The sequence below is a fragment of the Pseudonaja textilis genome, chromosome 3 (genome assembly GCF_049901715.1).
Source record: "Pseudonaja textilis isolate UNSWEBS1 chromosome 3, rPseTex1.2, whole genome shotgun sequence".
Taxonomy (NCBI): domain Eukaryota; kingdom Metazoa; phylum Chordata; class Lepidosauria; order Squamata; family Elapidae; genus Pseudonaja; species Pseudonaja textilis.
The window spans coordinates 63900888-63919512 of record NC_141992.1 but is presented as its reverse complement, the minus strand read 5'-3'; the positions used below and the strand labels follow the sequence as shown (position 1 = coordinate 63919512).

Here is an 18625-nt window from a genome sequence, read left to right as displayed (position 1 = left end):
AAAACACAGATCGTAGTCTTGGAAGGTAACTAATGAAGACATTGAATAGAAATAAATAAATAACATACTATTAATAAGATTTTTGAATGATAATATTCTGCCAGCACTGATACAGACTATTTTTTTAAGCCAGAACAGATCAGATTGTGTGCAAACCAAAGGCTAAATGGAAAATACATTTGAGTCCTAATAAATAATTTGCATCAGATTCTAAGGAATACTATTTTTTCCTAAGGTTTTCTTATGCCTTTGCATGCCCTCCAAAGTCAATACTTTCTGAAACATTCATTCCCCCCCGACCTTAAAAGTAAATCATACAGTTCATGATATCTAGGAAGAAGGGGCTGCTAGAAAGCTTATGCAGAATATTACTGTGACTGACCCCAAATTCTTAATTCTTCAGCTGTCAGTAAAATTGCCCAGGGAATCTGCCAAGAGACCAGATGCTCCTGCCACTATGGAAAAAAAAAAGGGGGGGGGGGTGTCTGTGAAAGCAAAGTATACCTTGACATTTGTCCTATAATTATTTTTCATCAGAAAATAAACTGAGACATGACAGAAGGCAGTAAATGTCTCCTCACTGCAAGCTACCTGGGTGACCTAAAATGGGTTCAGTATTTTGTGTCATGTTAGCATCCATTAAGGTATCATTTTGTAAACGAGTCAAGCTGGCTAGTTTTTGATTTTTCTTGCAGTTACTTGTTTGGATTTCTGCTTGCTCCTACACAAATATGAAATATGATTGGAATATCTGCATAAGAATCATATACATACATATATACATACATATAAACATATACGTGTGTGTGTGTGTGTGTGTGTGTATGTGTATGTGTATACTGTATAAATATTCTGATCCTTATATTGGAAAAATAGAATATACAGATTATATAAATAGAAACCAGTAGCCACAACTTTTTAAGCAGGTATTTGTTCATTTTTTAAATCAAAGGTATTAGCTGAATATATAGCCATGGTGAGAACTGCAGGGATAGGAATTGGTCTTAATTCTTGCTAAAAACAAAACATATCCTAAGCTTAAGGTAGGTGGGAATGAATTTTCTTTGTGTCGTTAATGTATATTATTTTAAAACAATAGACCAAATTAGTGTCAGGATTTTTTTTTTCTAAGGAACTAGAAGCCATCACTTTTTCACCAGACTAGATTCAGATGGACTAATAGTTTTTTGAACTTACCCTAGATAATCTTTCAAAGCGAAATAGGCTGGACCTGGAAGTATTTGGATGGAGACCATCAGTAAACCTAATGATTTAATGGATAATAGACTAACCTGGAAAATTAAAAAAAAAAAAACATCCCTAAGGGGATAGTGGCAAACCACCTCTACATTATTGCCAATAATTTTTTTTGGAATCTTCTTCCTTTATTAAAAGGAATTTTCCCCATCTAATATTTTACTTATAGAATGCTGTATTAAAAATTTCCTATACATTTCGATCCTTCTTCAGTTTAATAGATTATAATTTGTTTTAAATTATTTTCAAAGTGAAATTCTCAGAAAAAAATGCCTGTATGTTTATATTTTCTTTTTTATATTGTATTAAAAGAAATGTAGAACAAGGGGTGACAGCCTGGGGGTAGACTCAAAAGAGGGATTAGCCTAGGGTTGTTATCTCGCCACAAATGGACCAAGTCCAATCTATATTGAATTCCATTGAGCTTCTCTAGCCCCAAAATAGTGTTAACCATTAGCTGAGTAGATTCGTGTGGATAGGCATGAGTCATAATAAATCAGTTCAATTGGAGCTTCACATGTGATCCTGATCTTTCATGCCTGACAGGAAAATGAACTTATAACAAAGGATAAGGAATCCTGTTTTTTATTAACAAATTCTTTAAAAATAATAAAAAAAAACCTTAAAATAGTTTCTTTTGGTGAATGGAAAAAGGATGAAAAATCAGAATTTGGCATTATTACTTGCTAAAATATAAAGACTTAACCTTCTAAAGAATATCATTCTATTTAGTAGATTCCCCCATTAACTGAGAATAGCTGATGAATGTACTACTAGTGGATTATAAAAAAGAGTAGATTGAAATATAATAATTGGCAGAATCATGGTATCACTGAATCATTTTGTATTATTCTAAATTTTGTTTTGTTACATTTTGGAATCAAGATCTTGGTAATAACTTAAAATAATGCAGCAGTGGACTGGGATTGCGGAAAGAGATAGAACTAGGGCAAAATGAAATTCTGTCCACAGTTATTCTCTTTGACTTTGTTGTACTTGTTTGTCACAATAAAATTTTAACATATTGTTGACAATTCTGCTAAGAGGCTCAGGGACCCCCAGTAAGCATTGGGAGGCTACTGTTCATACTGGGACATCTGGCTGCATATCCATACTATAATGGTGATATCAAATATAACACCAGAAGATTTTTAGTGAAAATTACAGGAATGTTTAAACATTTTTTGAAAGGTTGATTTTTTTTTCTTCTCCAGTCTTCTGGAAGTTAAAAAGAAACAGCAATGGAACAATATAAAACTTTTTTAAATGGTAGGGTTGTGATACAAAAAAAAATATGCATTTTGCTGGTCTTTGGGTTCATTTCACATGCAGCTAATTCCTGTAATTTTCACTAAAAATCTTCTGGTGTTACAAAAAGCTTCTGATACTTACATCCCATATTTTGTTGAAGATTAATCTGTGTCCCTGAAGTAACATTCATTTTTCTGTATGCACAGGTTCACTTTAGTAGACTTTTAACAGCCATAATTACGACACATTCCAATCACAGCTGTGTACTTTGTTCTCTCTAGTTTCCTAGTATTGGTTTTCACTTTTTTTAGTAGTAAGAGTTTACCAAGAGAGGAAAAATATTGTCATCTTGTCACAGTAAAATCCAACAGCATAGATTTGGTAATGTACAAAGTTTTTTTCCTCCATATTTGTTTTAATGTTTGTCATGTAGAACTACCTTTTAGAGCAGGAGTTTGCAAACTGGGTATTCTAAGATTGTTTTTCTTTTAAATTTGTTATGCATTTTCAGTGCAATCTTAAAAGATTTGTAGCAGGCTGATGTAAGTATTTTATACCTACAACATGCAGGGCTTGATTTATATTAATCCAAGCATTTGTCACTTTTTTAAAAAAGTAAACAAGTTCATCTTTCATAAACATGTATGTCCAACCTTCCATTCTTATTGAAATTATTGAATAATTATTATAGCTCAGAGCCAAATGCCTAAAGTCAAATGCATGGATAGGTAAACTGTGAGAGAAATATGCAAGGCAATAATATTAGGTAATATGAGATGTTTCAATGGGCTGTGAGTAGCATTGCAGAAGGAATACCAAGCAAAGAAACAGGCAAAGTGTTTAGGCAATGTTTGAATATCCCATTAAATCAAGCTTTTTTGTGACACAATAAAAACCTGACCAGATTTTCTGGATTTATTAATTACTTCTACTGGCCAGATGAAGCCAGAAGATCTGAACAGTGTCACAGTGTGTACCAGTCCACTGTATCTTGTATAGTAATACTATGCTGTAATGTGACATACAAACATCAGTTCAGTAGCAGACACACATGATTTCCAGGAATGGTTACCAAAGTTCTAAATCAGGAAATAATGCAAAGTAAAAAATATACTTCATTGAAGAAATTTAGGATAGAACTGCTTGACTACATATTCATATGATAGTTTTATCTTGTTTTCAATTGAGAAATGATCTGAATATAACTGAATTGTGCCTTTTTACCTTTGGTTGCTAAGGTGAACAGCAGGATTAATTTACTGAATGCAGTTTACAGTTTAATAAACAAAGTATTTTCTCTCCAGAGATTAGTTTAAATTGGTGGTGATAACTGAACAACAGAGAAAAGGAACTAAATTATTGATTTAAAACAATAGAAATAGAAGAAGTTTGTGAGCAATACATTGAGTATGTGTAGGCAATTTAATAAATGATTTTCAGTATTATTCTCTGAGGTCATTGATCTGAACTATTTCTTTTTGTTTTATTCATTTGGCTTAGTTGTTTTTATTTCTGTGTGAAGAGTTCTTGGTAAGATTTTATTCTCCCACCTCTTTTTTTCTTTAAAAATGAATTTTTATTCTTAAAATAATACAATACAGGTAGTCCTTGACTTATAACCACAGTTGAGTCCAAAATTTCTAGTGCTAAGCAAGACTGTTGTTGTGACTGTTACCTCATTTTACAACCTTTCTTTGCACAGTTGTTAAGTAAACCACTGCAGTTGATAAGTTAGTAACATGATTGCTAATTGAATCTGGCTTCCTCTGTGGACTTTGCTTGTCAGAAGATTGCAAAAGTGGATCACATGACCCCAGGACACTGAAACCATCATAAATACATGCCAGTTGCCAAGTATCTTAATTTTGATCACATAAACATGGAGATGCTTCAATGGTCGTAAATGTGAACAATGATCATAAGTCACTTTATGCAGTGCTATTGTAACTTGAAATGGTCATTAAATGAGTAGCTGTAAGTTGAGGACTATGTACAAAAGAAAATAAAAAAAACAATAAGATATAACAAAGAATAACTGCTGAATATAAATTTAAAAAAATACCCCAATAAAAAATAATCTGGAATTACTCCTCATCCCTTCTATTTGTGTTCCAAACTGTTAAACACATCTTAAATATTTATTTACTATTTATTTATTTTGTTAAAATTTATTATAGCTGCCCATTCTAACAGACTCTTGGCAGCTTGCAAAATATAATACTAAATTAAAACAATTAAAAACCTAGAGAAAACAAAGTGGTTTAAGACTAAAAACAGCTACTACCGTCTTTCTCATATAATTAGGCCGGGTCTTATTTTTTTTTTAAGCCCCGAAAAAAATGGCTAGGTCGTCTTTTCGGGGGTGACTTAATTTCCCCCGTTGCATCTTCAGGCGGGCAGGCAGTGACAGCTTAGATGTTGGTGTCGGCGTTGGTGGGACACTTCGTATCGGGGTCAACACCATATCCAGGTGTACAACAAAAGTACTTCCTAACAGCAAGCCCCCCCACCATTCCCCCCCATTTCGCATGTTTTAATATAGGCCTTAATTTGGGGGGAGGGGCTTAATTTCATTTCATGCCTATAAAACATGCTGCAACTTCCTATTGGGGGAGGCCATATTGTTGGAGAAACAGGGTAAAACACAGTACGACAGGGAGCCCTCCAAAATAACCCACATTAGCCCAGACCTGAGGTTAAAGGTAGATTTTATAAGCTATTCAGGGCCCCATTTCTACAACAACTTATACAAGTTTTCTCTTTAGCTTAACTTTAGGTTTAATTTAATTCATTGTTTTTTTTCCATAACTCTTCCCATTGATCCACTGTGATTAATAACCTGTCTCAAATTTTGAATCCATTATATCATATTGTTTTTAACTCGTTATACCTCTATATTCCTCTATAATGGGTCCTATTATTTGGATTTTCTATAAGAGTTTCTAATTCTGTCATAGTTTTCAAAGTCCCTCTTTTTTTAAGATCACTTTCTATTTTTTTCCAGTTATTTGCAGATACATTAACCATGGTAAATTTCTTCCTTCTTTGAGAAGTTCCTGTTTTCTTCTTAATCTATTTTCTGAATCTGGATATGTTATGTTGTTACATGTAATTAATATTTTTTATAGTTGTCCTTGGAGTAAAAATATTTTTTTGTAATGCTTATAGTTAGACTGCTGAACTTATTCTTGCTTTAAGAAGATTCCATATAATTGTGAAACTTTATCTTATAATAAACTCCTTCGGATTCTTTTTTTGTTTTATTTCTTTATATCAGGAATGTCAAGCTCTATTTCATTGTGGATTGTGTTTGACCCTGAGGGGGTGGATGGGCATGGCCAGAGTGGGTGTGGCCAGTTTGACATCACTGATGATGAAGCGGGGGGTCCAAGCACTCTGCCAGTGAAAACATAGTTCTGTTTTCATGGCAGAAGGCTTCAGGAGGCTATCACAGCCAAAAACTGAGCTCAGGCAGGCCATGTAGGCCCTCCCGAGTTCCATTTTTACTGGTAGAGGCACTGCAGGCTGGTCCTTTGCTGTTTCTAGGGTGGCCCCATGGACCAGATCTAAGCACCCCACAGGCTAGATCTGGCCCACGGGCCCTGCTTTATACTTTAAATACCATTGGCTGCAGTTGTTTTCTTCTATCTTCTAACTCCTATATTAAAGACTCTCTGAAAAAGTTTCATATTTACTAGCCAATGGAAAGGCAACAGTGTACATCAAGTTAAATATCAAGGGAAAACCTTTCCAAATTGCATCTTATTAGTTGGTGAGATGCAGAATATAGTATGTCTTGCAAGATTTCTCTATCTTATTTGCTCCGTTTAGTATAATTATTAATGGGACAAATCTATGTTCCGGTTGTACTTGTGATCTAGTTTATTGCATGTACCAGAAGTTACTTGCTTTATTCTCATGATTAGCAAGATAAGATGCATGTGGCAAAGGTACGGCTAAGGCTGATAATCCAGTTTTTAGCTTCTTTACCTTAGTAAAAAGCATTATGTGACACCTTCAGTTAACTACAGCCATTATGGGTAAGTAGCAGAGATACTTTGGGTCATTTGGTAATAACTAAGGCATGTAGCAATATCTTGGCACAACAAAAAATAAGTTCAATTAAGTGGGAATGGGATACTTAAGGGTATGTGATAAAATAAAAGTGACAGAGTAAAAAAATGAATGGGTGATGATTGAATACAGAGTGAGAAAGTTGTGACCAGATGGAATTGATGAGATCTTGAAAAAGAGCGGGGGAAACAAACAGTAATCAATAAACAATAAAATGGTGTATAGTGGTGGGAGCAAGATCAAATTGCAAGGATAGAAAGCTATAGACTGATAATAGTGAATAATAGTGGAGGATAGTTTGTTTCCTTCTATTCCCTTTTTCTTTTAGCTCATGACTTATTTTGCTTTCTATTTATTACTTTTCTTCTGCCCTTCACATAACATTATGGTGTGAGACTAACAGAATAACAGAGTTGGAAGTCTTGGAGGTCTTTTCGTCCAACTCCCTGCTCAAGCAGGAGACCCTATACCATTTCAGACAAATGATTGTCCAGTCTCTTCTTCAAAACCATCAGTAGTGGAGCACCCACAACTTCTGAAGGCAAGTCGTTCCACTGATTAATTGTTCTCACTGTCAGGAAATTTCTCCTTAATTCTAGGTTGGTTCTCTCCTTGATTGGTTTCCTTTTCATTGCTTTTTGTCCTGCCTTCAGGTGCTTTTGAGATTGTGGAAGTCCCTTAGATTTTGGAACACTGCTATCACGTCACTCCTAGTTCTTTTTTTCATTTCTAAGAAGGAGGGTCATACAAATCTAAATTTCACAATACATACATATACATACATACATACATACATAAATGCATACTTGCATGAACACAGAAACTATCACTGGCATTCTCTTATGCAATAGCTACTCTGTGTTTGCCTAAAATATTTGGTAATTAAACCTAATTTCCCCCCCGCCCCCCAAATAAGATTGACAAGTTTTTCCTAATTGGGTGCTATTGAAATTAGAAAAGTTAATATAATTATTATATTAATAATAGCAGCTATTCTAGCTGATGGAGTCAACAGCATACAAATTTGACAAATAAATCAATACATATTCTATATATATTTACTCAAAAATAGCCATCAGTGATTTTAGCATGAGTTGCCTAAAAGTGTAGTTAAAATCATGAACTGATTATGATACTTTTCTGTTCCTTTAATAGAAAATAGATAAATTGTTCTTTTGTCTTTTTCTGTTTTTTTCCTACTATAATCCACTTTTGTATTTTAATAGAAATTTGCAAAAATATGTTTTTGGAACTTCTGCAAGATGTTAGAATTGGGACTTTCTGGCACAGTAGCATCTGGGAAAATTGCATCATCAAAATTATGGCAAAAATGTGGCAGAAGGATAAGACCAATGTGGCTTGTGTGTATAAATAAATTATATGTCTCTACTAAAAACATGTGGTAACTAGGGAAAGAGCATTCTACTTGACTGAGTTTTATACTTTAACAAAACAATAATATAGTGTAATAAAAGTTGTAGAAATCACTTTGCTTTCAACTACAACTTCCTATGGCTCAGGTCTTCAATTCTTTTGTTCGATTAAAGTAGATTTTAAAAGGAAATAATTCATTCTTAATACATAATTATGTTGTACAAAATAATAATGTATAACAGTCTATTACTTATGACAGAGTTTAAGATCCCCAAATATCTCTGTATCTTCTGTATGAAGTTTTAGCTAATTGTGTGGACACTGAATGAGGTATCTCTAACCTGTCACAAATTAATCTTTAGCTTTTTTGTGTGAGTTTGTGTGATTTTAACTAGATAATACATAAGAAAATAATAATAGTATGTAGTTTAAAAATAGAGGATTTTGTTTGGTTTACATTTTATGGGGAATTAACAATTTGCATTTTTAAACCCAACTGTATTTTTCTGAATTTTATTTTTTTAATTAAAATGTTTAGTTAGTATATATATAAAAGCATTTATTATACTGTTGTAATGAAAATAAGGTAAGGACTCTATAAAAGTTTTACATAAACTGGATATTAACAATTGATGTAAATTTAAACACTGATGCAAGCTTAACAAATGGCTACATCTGGTCAGGGGCTGCAGAGAAAAATAATTTAGAATTATTTTATCCCAGGACTTCCCTATAGGAGAGACGGTTCGGCAGTACCACAAAATATTACATCCTTTGGCGTTCTTAACTCTTCCCTTTTCCTGCTGACATGCATATGCAGTCCATTCTGTATTCTTAATAAAATAAATACATTGATGCAACTTGAAGGAAGAACAAAAACAAAGGTAATAATATGCATCTGGCTCACTGACTTTTATTTTGAATATTTTATTTTGCCATATCAATGGCAGGACATATGTACCTCATTCTTTTTTTCTATTTTAAAAAAATATTTATTATGATTTTTTAAAAAGTAGGCAGAAAGCAATCCAAAAAGAAATGTAAAGAATGGTGTATTAAGTTATCCCGATTAGACATTCCTACACATATTTGATATATCCAGTTTAGTCCTTGGAAAGAAAGGGCACCTTAGTTAAGCTAGAAAAATGATTCAAGGCGTTTACTTGCCAAACTAATTGTAATAGTCAATCATAATTTATTTTAATTAGTAATCAGAATTTCAGAAGAAAAAAAGGGGGAGAAAGGAAAGAAAAAAAGAAAGGTTAAGATGTATGTTAGGAATAACATAGGTTACCTAACGTAGTTTGGGTAAAATAATATATATAAACTATGATTGTAAGTTTAAGTGTGTGTCACTTTAAAACTGCAAAGCATGTAATTTTGGGTGCGGTGTGAAACCACCATAAGAGGGAGCAAGAGAACCTGATTGATTGCTGACAATTACTGGATTGCATGGATTGATGGTTTGTTAACTGCGTGTTTCCCCTACTGCTGAGTTGCTGAAGGAAGAGAGGAGTTTTTTGAGTTCTTCATATCTCTACTGCAAGGAGATATATTACTGGACTGATATTTGTAAGTTTACTGACCTCTCTTTTTCGACACTGGAATTTGCAACTGAATAATCCCTGGACGGACTGGACTAGTGAATGATATATGGACTGTTTGACTATGCTATAACTCTTACCGGAATAAACTATTTAATTAGCACTGTGTATCTGTTTTACTGAGTGTAAGCTACAAAAACGTTTATCTCACATATTTTGCCTGCCTGACTGCCGTGCAGGTTCTGCTAGGGTGTATCCCTAACAATGTATTTAAAAACTATCATAAAACACTAGAGATATAACTGTTATCCATTGAGACAATCTTATAGCTGGGCATTTTTAATATTTATGATGGGAACTGAAATTGGTTTCATCCAATAGGAAGAAGAGGTTATAATCCCTCTTTCTTCTACCATAATATCTATTTCGAAGAATTACAGTCTGTGTTGTTCAGTGTCTCTGATTTCAAAAGACAGAGATCCCTTCAGCTTTTTCAGAGAGCTAACTGGTTTTCAAAACGTTTTAGTTCAGTAATTACCAGGTATTCTGTCACTGTTAGAGACTTATATTAGAGACTGTATAAGCAGTCCTTTTCTAAGAATTAAAAGTCAGTTCATTTAAAAAAGAGTTTTCATTAGTTCTGTTTAGTAAATCCAGTTTTTTTTTTTATTTAGAAGTTTTATAACTTGCAGGAAAAAATGCTGTAGCAATAAATATTGTAGGAAAAAAATGAAGAGCTTAAAAATATCAACATTTCTTTAAAAAAAAGGTTTATAGGATTGGATTGCTTTCACACATACAGCAAAAAATCAGAGCCGAAATGACATCACACTGATAAAACACGCTCCTCCTTTTTAAAAAATAGTAATGATGACCTAGATTAGCAGAGACAATGGAAGATATGAGTTTGAATAGCAGTTTGCTTGTCATTCTAATTTGAATGTTAAAAATAGATGGAATGTGGACAGTATTTTAATGTTAACTTCTACAAGCTACACAGAGGCCAAAAATGTGAATATAAAAGGCATTGAAAAAGAGTTTATTCTTAGGGTTGAATTTTGAAGTCTCAATTATTCTTTCTCTCAAAGATATTTAAAAATAATAAATGTGATTTGGGGTTTCTAATAAATTTGGTGGAATATATACATGTTATAGAATAATTAACAGGGTTGTATATGCATTTTTTATCAAAATTTTAGTTAATGAAATAATTCCTACAAAGGGTAGGAACTTTGTTTTGTGGATGTTGATTAAAATATTCAGTCAGAAGACTGATTTAATAATTTAGAGAAATGTATGTTTTTACAACTACCCCGGGGAAGATTGTAGTTTGGAAAATAATGGTTTTTGAATGTACATTACATAACTTCAGGAAAATATAGTTGAACCAACAGAGTAAACAGTTCAAGGATAAAGTTATTTCTCCATTTATGACTAGTCATGTAGCGAACCTTCAAAGTTATGAAGAACCTCTCCAGGATACTTACGACCTGGGTCCAAACTTCTAATGGCTGGGCTCTTCCCCCTGTGGTCACATGACTACATTTTGCAAATTACACAATCAGCTCGCATTTACAGCCATTTGCAGCATTCCACAGTCTCATGACCAATCTTTTTGCCAAAAAACAAATTATACTCCTAGTTTTCAGCAAAACAGGCCCATAGAGAATAATTGGTTTACTTAATGACTGCCACAGAAAAGGTAAAAATCAGGCTTGCCATATGTATGATCCATTTTATGTCCCTCATAACTCGCAACCATAATGGGCAGGTTCCATTTAGGTCAAAAATTGAGGACTATCTGTACTGAAGCCAGCCAAATTGTCCAAGATTCTTTACAGTATGAACCTTTTTTTAAAAAAGTTCTCTTACCATTCCTGTAGGGTTTTGTTGATGGTGATGGAAGTGGAGGAAGATAGTCATAATGAAATCAGGTGAATTGGAAAGATATTTCAGAATGGAAAGTTGGGTAAAGTATTTGTGATCAGTGCCTTACAATTTTATTTTTGCGGGGAGCAAAAGAGCATTTCCTGCTGTACTATGGATTTTTATGTGTATAGGTAGCCCTCAACATACGATCACATTTTCTGACAGGAAGTAAAATCACATTGTTACAAACAATCCCACATACTTTTTTCCTAGGTAATGCCCTTATTGACATTTCTATACAGGCAATCCTCAACATATGACTGAAATTGAGCCCCAAATTTATGTTGCTAAGCACCTAAGTGAGTTTTGTCCCGTTTTACAGCCTTTCTTGCCATGTTGTTAAACGAATCACTACTGTTGTTAAGTTAGTAATGTGGTTGTTAAGTGAATCTGCCTTCCCTGTTGAATTTTGCTTGTCAGAATTGTCACGTGGTCCTGGTATATTGCAACTATCATAAATACAGGCCAGTTGCCAAGCACCTGAATGTTGATCCTGTGGGGAAAAGTGACTAGGGAAAAGTGTGGAAAAACAGCCATGAAGCAGTTTTTTTCAGTGCCTTTATAACTTTGAATGGTCACCAAACAAAAGATTGTAAGTCAGGGACTACCTGTATTACAGAGGAGCTACTGATATAAAATTTAAAATATCAGTTGCTATCTAATGAACATGCGGTAGTGAATACATACTGTTGTCTGGTGCTGCAGGCCTAGGCACAATAGGATAAAAAAGCATAGTAACTTTTCACCATTTAAGATACTTTATATCCTATTATAGCCATCATGTCCATTTTGGTTACGACAATGGCCCAGTATTTTGTCCAGCTGGTATTTACTATAACCTCTGATTGGGGATTTTCCCTGCTTTCTTGCCCATTCCACTCATGTCGGGAAAAATAGCACCTCCTTTGCTTTCAGTGAGTAGGTTTTTTTTTTTAAATCCCTTTGTGTGAGCCATCTTTCTTTGTATTAGATACCTGCTTATCTGATTCATCCATCAGTGAACTAGTAAGAAGAACAGAAATCACATTGTTACTATCCTTGGTCTAGAAGGGCAAAATTACAGAACTCTCGCCTAGTTAAAAAAAAAAAAAACCTAAAACAAAACTTTTCCCCAATCCATCAATTAATCTAAAATATCTTTCATCCATTTGTGAAATTGTGTGTTTCTTTTTTTTAACTGAAGAAAAAGCTTGTGGTAAATCTAAAAGTGTCATCCTTTTAGAGGTGGGGGAAAACATTATGAAACTGGTGCTTTCATTTTTAATTTTATGTAGGACTTAATGTCTCCTAAGCATGTTATTTTAAAAAAAATGAGAAATAGTATATGTATTAAAGCAATGTTATTTTATTCCCCCTTTTTAGCTTGACATTCTTATTTCACAAATAGAATGCAATTCTGTGTTGTAGTCTGAGGGTACTTAATAGCTCTCATGTGCTTCATTTCTTCAGATTTCTGCTTGAAGCTTGTGCTGTTTGACATAGAAAGTAATCTTCATCAGTGTGTTTTTGTTTTAATCATTCCTCACCCTCCCCGTGGGAAATTGAAGTTATTTATATTGTGTTTAATCAGCCACTCCTGTGAAACAGTTTCATTGTTATCATCTGAATGAGAGATCAGTTAAGTGAATGCTGTGTACCTGACAGCTCCTTTAAAAGAAATAATATGCCGTGATAATTAAAGGGGAAAACTTCCTTCCATTTCAGTAGAAATGACTTGAAAGACAACTTATTGGATCTAGACTGGGGGTGCTATTGAATGCATTCTTCCCCTTGTCAATCTAGTTCTACAGCTTAATAATGCACGGAGTACAAAACAAGAGTTTAATCAAAAGAAAAAGTCCAACTCTACTCAACTCAGGCTAAATTATGATTACCGTTGTCATTTTCTTTTAAGAAAAATATTAATATAATTACACTTTCAGTTAAAGAACCTGCTTTACAATGTTTCTTATGTCTTATTTGGATAGGCGGCTGGCATTTCAATGTTTCTGACAGTCTTGATTGTATTTTTCTTCATTTCAATTATTACTGCACCCATTTTACAGATGAAAACATTGAATTTTAGAATTGGAAGATTGTCTAAGGCTTAAACCTTGATTTCTACCTGTCTGTTTTATTTCTGCATCATACTTTCCTTCTGATATCTAAACACTTTATTTGGGAATTTCTTTCTATGGTGTCTTCTAAGTTTAGTTTTAACAGTATGGTCTGAATCAACAGTATTTAAATATTCGTTTGCTTTATTTTAAAAATAATTGAGTATATATTCATTGTTTTGGGTAATAGACTATTCTATGGTATGTTTTCTGGGATTGGTATTTATGTGCCATTCTGTATTACTAATGTATACAACTGTTAAAACAATAACAATAATATACATAATTATTCATTTTGAATGCAGCAAAGTTTATACTACTGTGATTGACAGTAAAAGTACCGACTAAGCTGATTTCCATCATTGTTTTTAAAGAATAATCTATACCAGGAAAATATTTGATTTTGTTGGGCTTCTTGTTAAATTTGGATATTATTGGTAAAGGTATGCTTTAATGGCCTTAGGTTGATTCTGTCTTATGTTTCAACATTTTGTAGATGTAATGCAAGATTATGTAAAGGGCATCTGAAATGCCCTCTCAACTGTTGTACAGTTGTAAGTATAGCTAGAAACAAAGTCTTGCTTCTACATCTTGTTTTTATATATTGAAGGTGCATATTGAATACATAAAAAAGATTGTAAGTCAACTGGTCCTTTACACAGAACATAATTAACAGATAATACTGTTTCGCTATATGTACTGCTGCATTTTTGATGAGTCTCTTTGAGTCCTTCCATCAAATATCTTTCGAAATACATTTTGCTGCATAAGCTAACAAGATGATGTTATTGTAGTATTATTCAGAAAGGTACTCAAACAGTGAAGGCAAAATGCCTTCAGGGAGGCTAGATGTGTTACTTTGATATCTTTCAGGGCAGAATAACACAAGAAGTTGGTATATCCTACTTATATATGCTGGACAGTTGTAAATTAACTAGATATTGATAAATCTGTTGAAATAAAGATACTTAAAGTTAGAAGTTCTGTATCCGCTTTGGGTTTTGGGAAGTTTGTAAAGTGATAAATGTGCATTAAGTCTTGCAAATGTGTTAATGCTTTAACATTGCCTGTGAAATTTCTGAGAAAATAAAATTTTAGCTGTATCACAGCCTATCTACCAAGAAAAGGAACACAGTATCAGATTAGCAAAAAGTAGAGGAGGGGCTAGATCTTTTCAAATGGTAGGGTTTTATATTTATTTTATTGTTTATGTTTTCTGCATAATCTTACATTATTTAAAACATGGTTTTATCAAGATATCTGTATTAGCTTAACTTATTTAATTGTATAGTTTAATTATTCATTTTCTTTTAATATAATTTACAACCCATTTGGAAGTTAGTGACTAGAAATGAATAGTTTTAATTTTGGGTTATTTAGATGATTTGAAAATTGACTTTATTTATTTGGGTTTCTGAAGAGTTGTCAGAAACTTTATCTTCCAAACCAGTTGTACATACTTTGAAGATCTGTTTTTTTTAAAAATTGGATAATTCATGTACAGTTCTGAAGAGCTCATTAAGGAGAACTATATACAAACCTTGACACACTAAAAGAATATTAAATCAGTTCAAATTGTGCATAGCCATGTAAGGTTATTGAAGCATTTCAAAATGTTGAAAGAGCTTGAATTTGAAAAGGGCAAGTAGTTTTAGAGACTTAATTTAAAACACTTATTGAAATCATTCTGAAGCAATGAGAGCTTTAATCTCTGTATTGTAAAATGCTGAGTTTTTTAAACTATTGTCAGTAACTAAGATGTGAAGAGTCTTGTTTGGGTTGAATCACAGGATATCTTGAATCCTGGGAGGAATAAAATGACTTTAGGGACATTTACCTTATGGCACTTTCAGAATGCTGAGTTTTACTTAGAAGGTCATCCTAAATGACTAAATCCCTGTTGTAATGACAATTTATATAGGGTCACATAAGTCAAGGTTGATGCAGAAGAATCACTTCAAAGGAATGAAAGAAGTTGTCAGGCAAGTAAGTTTTAAAAAGGATAAGGTGCAAGAGAGTAATGTAATTGATAAGTATGATATTAGCAGGAAGAAAGATACTAAATTCAGGAAAAAAGGAAGCTAGTTAACCAAAATGTTAAATGACAAACATGTTTCAAGATCTGACTTTTAAGTTCTTACAGTCAGCTTCTTGTTTTTATATTTACTTTTCTACTTGATAAGATTCTGATCTCTGTAGTTGCAAATATCATTCAACACAAAGGACAAAGACATTATAGGAGAATCTGAAACTTTGTAGAAAAAGATGCATAAAACACACTGCCTCAATATAGCAGAATACTGGAGATCCTAATGGTTAAACTAGGAAATTCAACTGACAGTTCTTTCTGGTAAGGGCTGTGTGAAATTTAAAGGACATAAATATTTAGATGGACAAATGCTAACCAGAAGCAGCTTGAGGGAAACAGCATCAGTATGCTTTTTTTGTTTGGTTGGTTGTTTTTGGATTTTGGGAAGGGTAATGTTGCAATGAGATATGAGCAGAAAATAGAACATTAGAACAGTATGTGTGATTTCATTCCATTGATCTCTGGTTTATAGACATATTCTTCAGTTTTAAGGATTTTTAGCCTCAGGGATTTTTCAATATTTTACCAGAAATATTTCACAATATGTATTGACCTAGTGGTCAAGACACCAGGCTAGAAAGTGGAAGATAGTGAGTTCTAATTTGGTTGACTTTGAGCCAGTCATTCACTCTCAACCCAACTGTCCTCACAAGGTTGTTATTATGAAGAAAATGGGAGGAGGAAGGTGTGTTGGGTATGTTCACTGCCTTGATAAATTTATAAACATAATAAAGGTGGGATATAAGCAAATAAAAAAATTCAGCCATCAACAGTAGTTTGGCTTAGTGTTTAATTCAATAAAACTAGCTTTGTTTTTGATACTGGCCCTCATGCTAAACAAAAACACAGGCAGCTTTAAGATCTGAGATTATAAAGGAATCAGAATTCCAACTGAACGACAATGTTTTTCGATAATTCAATAACCTATCCTCTTTCATGCTGATGCTTCTATTGCATCACACAGCAGTATTCTATAAAGCATCAGTCATATTGATAACATTACATGAATGAGTTTTCTAGTACAATAGCAACAGTGGTATGCTTATGAACAGAACAGCCAGATTTCTCAACCAAAAGTGCTTTTCCCATGAATAAGAAAGATGGTTGATATGCCGTTTTGAAAGGAATGCAAAATAGATATATAAGATGTTCATAAATAGTGGAAAAATTGATGTAGAAAGCATTTATATATTCAGCAGATATTTGAAATGAATTGTTGTTTTTCAAGAATACGGGTGGTATGGTGACCTAGAGGTCTTGCCTCCCACTTGGAAGGTTGAGAATTCAGTCCTAGGCAGTGACAGATGTTTTTCTATCAGGGCACAGAAAGAAAACATTTGCTGCGAACTTTGTATAGGTGTCAAGAAGGATATCCAGCCAATAAACGCCTGTTGCCTTGAACCCACCCCAAAGCAAGGGATTATAGGGTCATAAAAATGTGTTCAAGTGTGTGATTTTGTCCAAATATAGAATTATATTAAAATATAGAAAATATGGGTTTAAACAGTAGCTTGTTACCACAGTGTTTATAACTTTCCTTTCAAGCAGTAGATTGGTAGCTATATATAAAAATATGTACAAATCAGGTGGGCTAGTGGAAAAGCAACCATACATTGAGTATTTGTTCTGATTCTTTTTGTACATTGTATGTGTATAATAGTTAATTATCTACCTGCTGGAGCTGTTTGAAGGAGGAACATTCTGTCTTAAGATATTGGATTGATCTGGGCAATAATAGTACATTAATTTGAGGCTGTAATTGATAGTCAGAAAATGGAATTGCATCACTTCAACTCAAAGTATTGAAATTTACCATCTTACTTTTTAGATTTTTATTTTAAGCCTCTTATAATGTCAGGATTATAACATGATGACTAGTCTAATTGATATGATAGTTCTTCAGTCTCTATGATGCTGCTTTGAAGAAGTGTTTTTGTTGAGTTTCCTGCAAACTGAAGCACACCTATGAAATTTCTTACAGCTGCAATAAAATATAAACTTTATGTATACAATTGCCAGTAAGTTGTTGAGTTGAAATGTTAAGAGCAATAGAGAGAACCAGGTACAAATCTAATCTCAGGCAAGAGCAGCTGTTTGGATGATAGTATGAAAAGATTGCATTATAAGCTCAGAGAGGAAAATTTAGATGTAAACTTAACAATTTTTTCACACATACACTATAAATGCAGATACAAATAACTTTATTGCCATCATTAACCAGCATAAACTATAAATACAACACATGTCTGTTTAATAAATACAACACATGTATGTTTAAAGACCCTTGGTGGTGCACTGGTTAGACTGCAGTTTTGCAGGCTATTTCTGCTGCAGCCAGCTGCCTGCAATTTGGCAGATCGAATCTCACCAGGCTCAAGGTTGACTCAGCCTTCCATCCTCCTAAGGTAGATAAAATGAAGACCCAGATTGTTGGGGGCAATATGCTGGCTCTATAAACTGCTTAGAGAGGGCTGTAAAGCACTATAAAGCAGTATGCAAGTCTTAAGTGCTATTACTATTTATAAATCTTATGTGTGTTTGTGTGTAGAAATTGTAAGAAATTCTCAGGACTTTAGTAAACATCAAGGTTTATTCATAGTATTTATTTGTTACCTACTGTAAATATCCCGCTAAAATTAATATAACTCTCATAAATGTGACAAAGAGAAAATAAGATTTCTTAACACACACGAAAATTAACATATATTACATAGGAAGTTTCAACTGAACCTTTATATGTCTTAGAAAATCTTATTCTTAAGATGGCTTAATTATGTTGTTTTTTTATTGTAGCACTTCAAAAGGGTGAATGAAATGAGCTCTTTCGATTCTAGTATTTGAAAAGCTAAGTAATTCTATGGAAGAATTGTTCTAAATGAGCCTGGCCAAGATACTGGATCTGTGTGAAGAGGACTAAGGATACAATAGGATGTCAACTGAGACAGAACTTCAAGTGGCTGTTAAAACCAGCACAAAGAAAGAGTCTAAAAAGAAAGGTAGGAATTTCTTGT

General features: G+C 33.3%; 1 protein-coding gene across 15 annotated transcripts in view; it reads left to right on the top strand.

Annotated features, from left to right (window-relative positions):
* The window catches only part of DAB1 (DAB adaptor protein 1), a 726322-nt gene that overhangs the window by 510695 nt on the left and 197002 nt on the right, over positions 1-18625 (top strand). For 10 of the 15 annotated variants that reach the window (XR_015742881.1, XM_087929981.1, XM_087929975.1 and 7 more), the window contains one exon: positions 18408-18610. Coding sequence is in view for 14 of the 15 variants with exons in the window: in XM_087929981.1 (XP_087786107.1) it covers positions 18544-18610 (67 nt within the window). In the remaining variant the exon portion in view is untranslated. Of the gene's footprint in view, positions 1-2795; positions 2890-18407; positions 18611-18625 lie in introns of those variants that run through there. The other 5 variants (XM_087929982.1, XM_087929983.1, XM_087929976.1 and 2 more) reach the window with 1 other exon arrangement.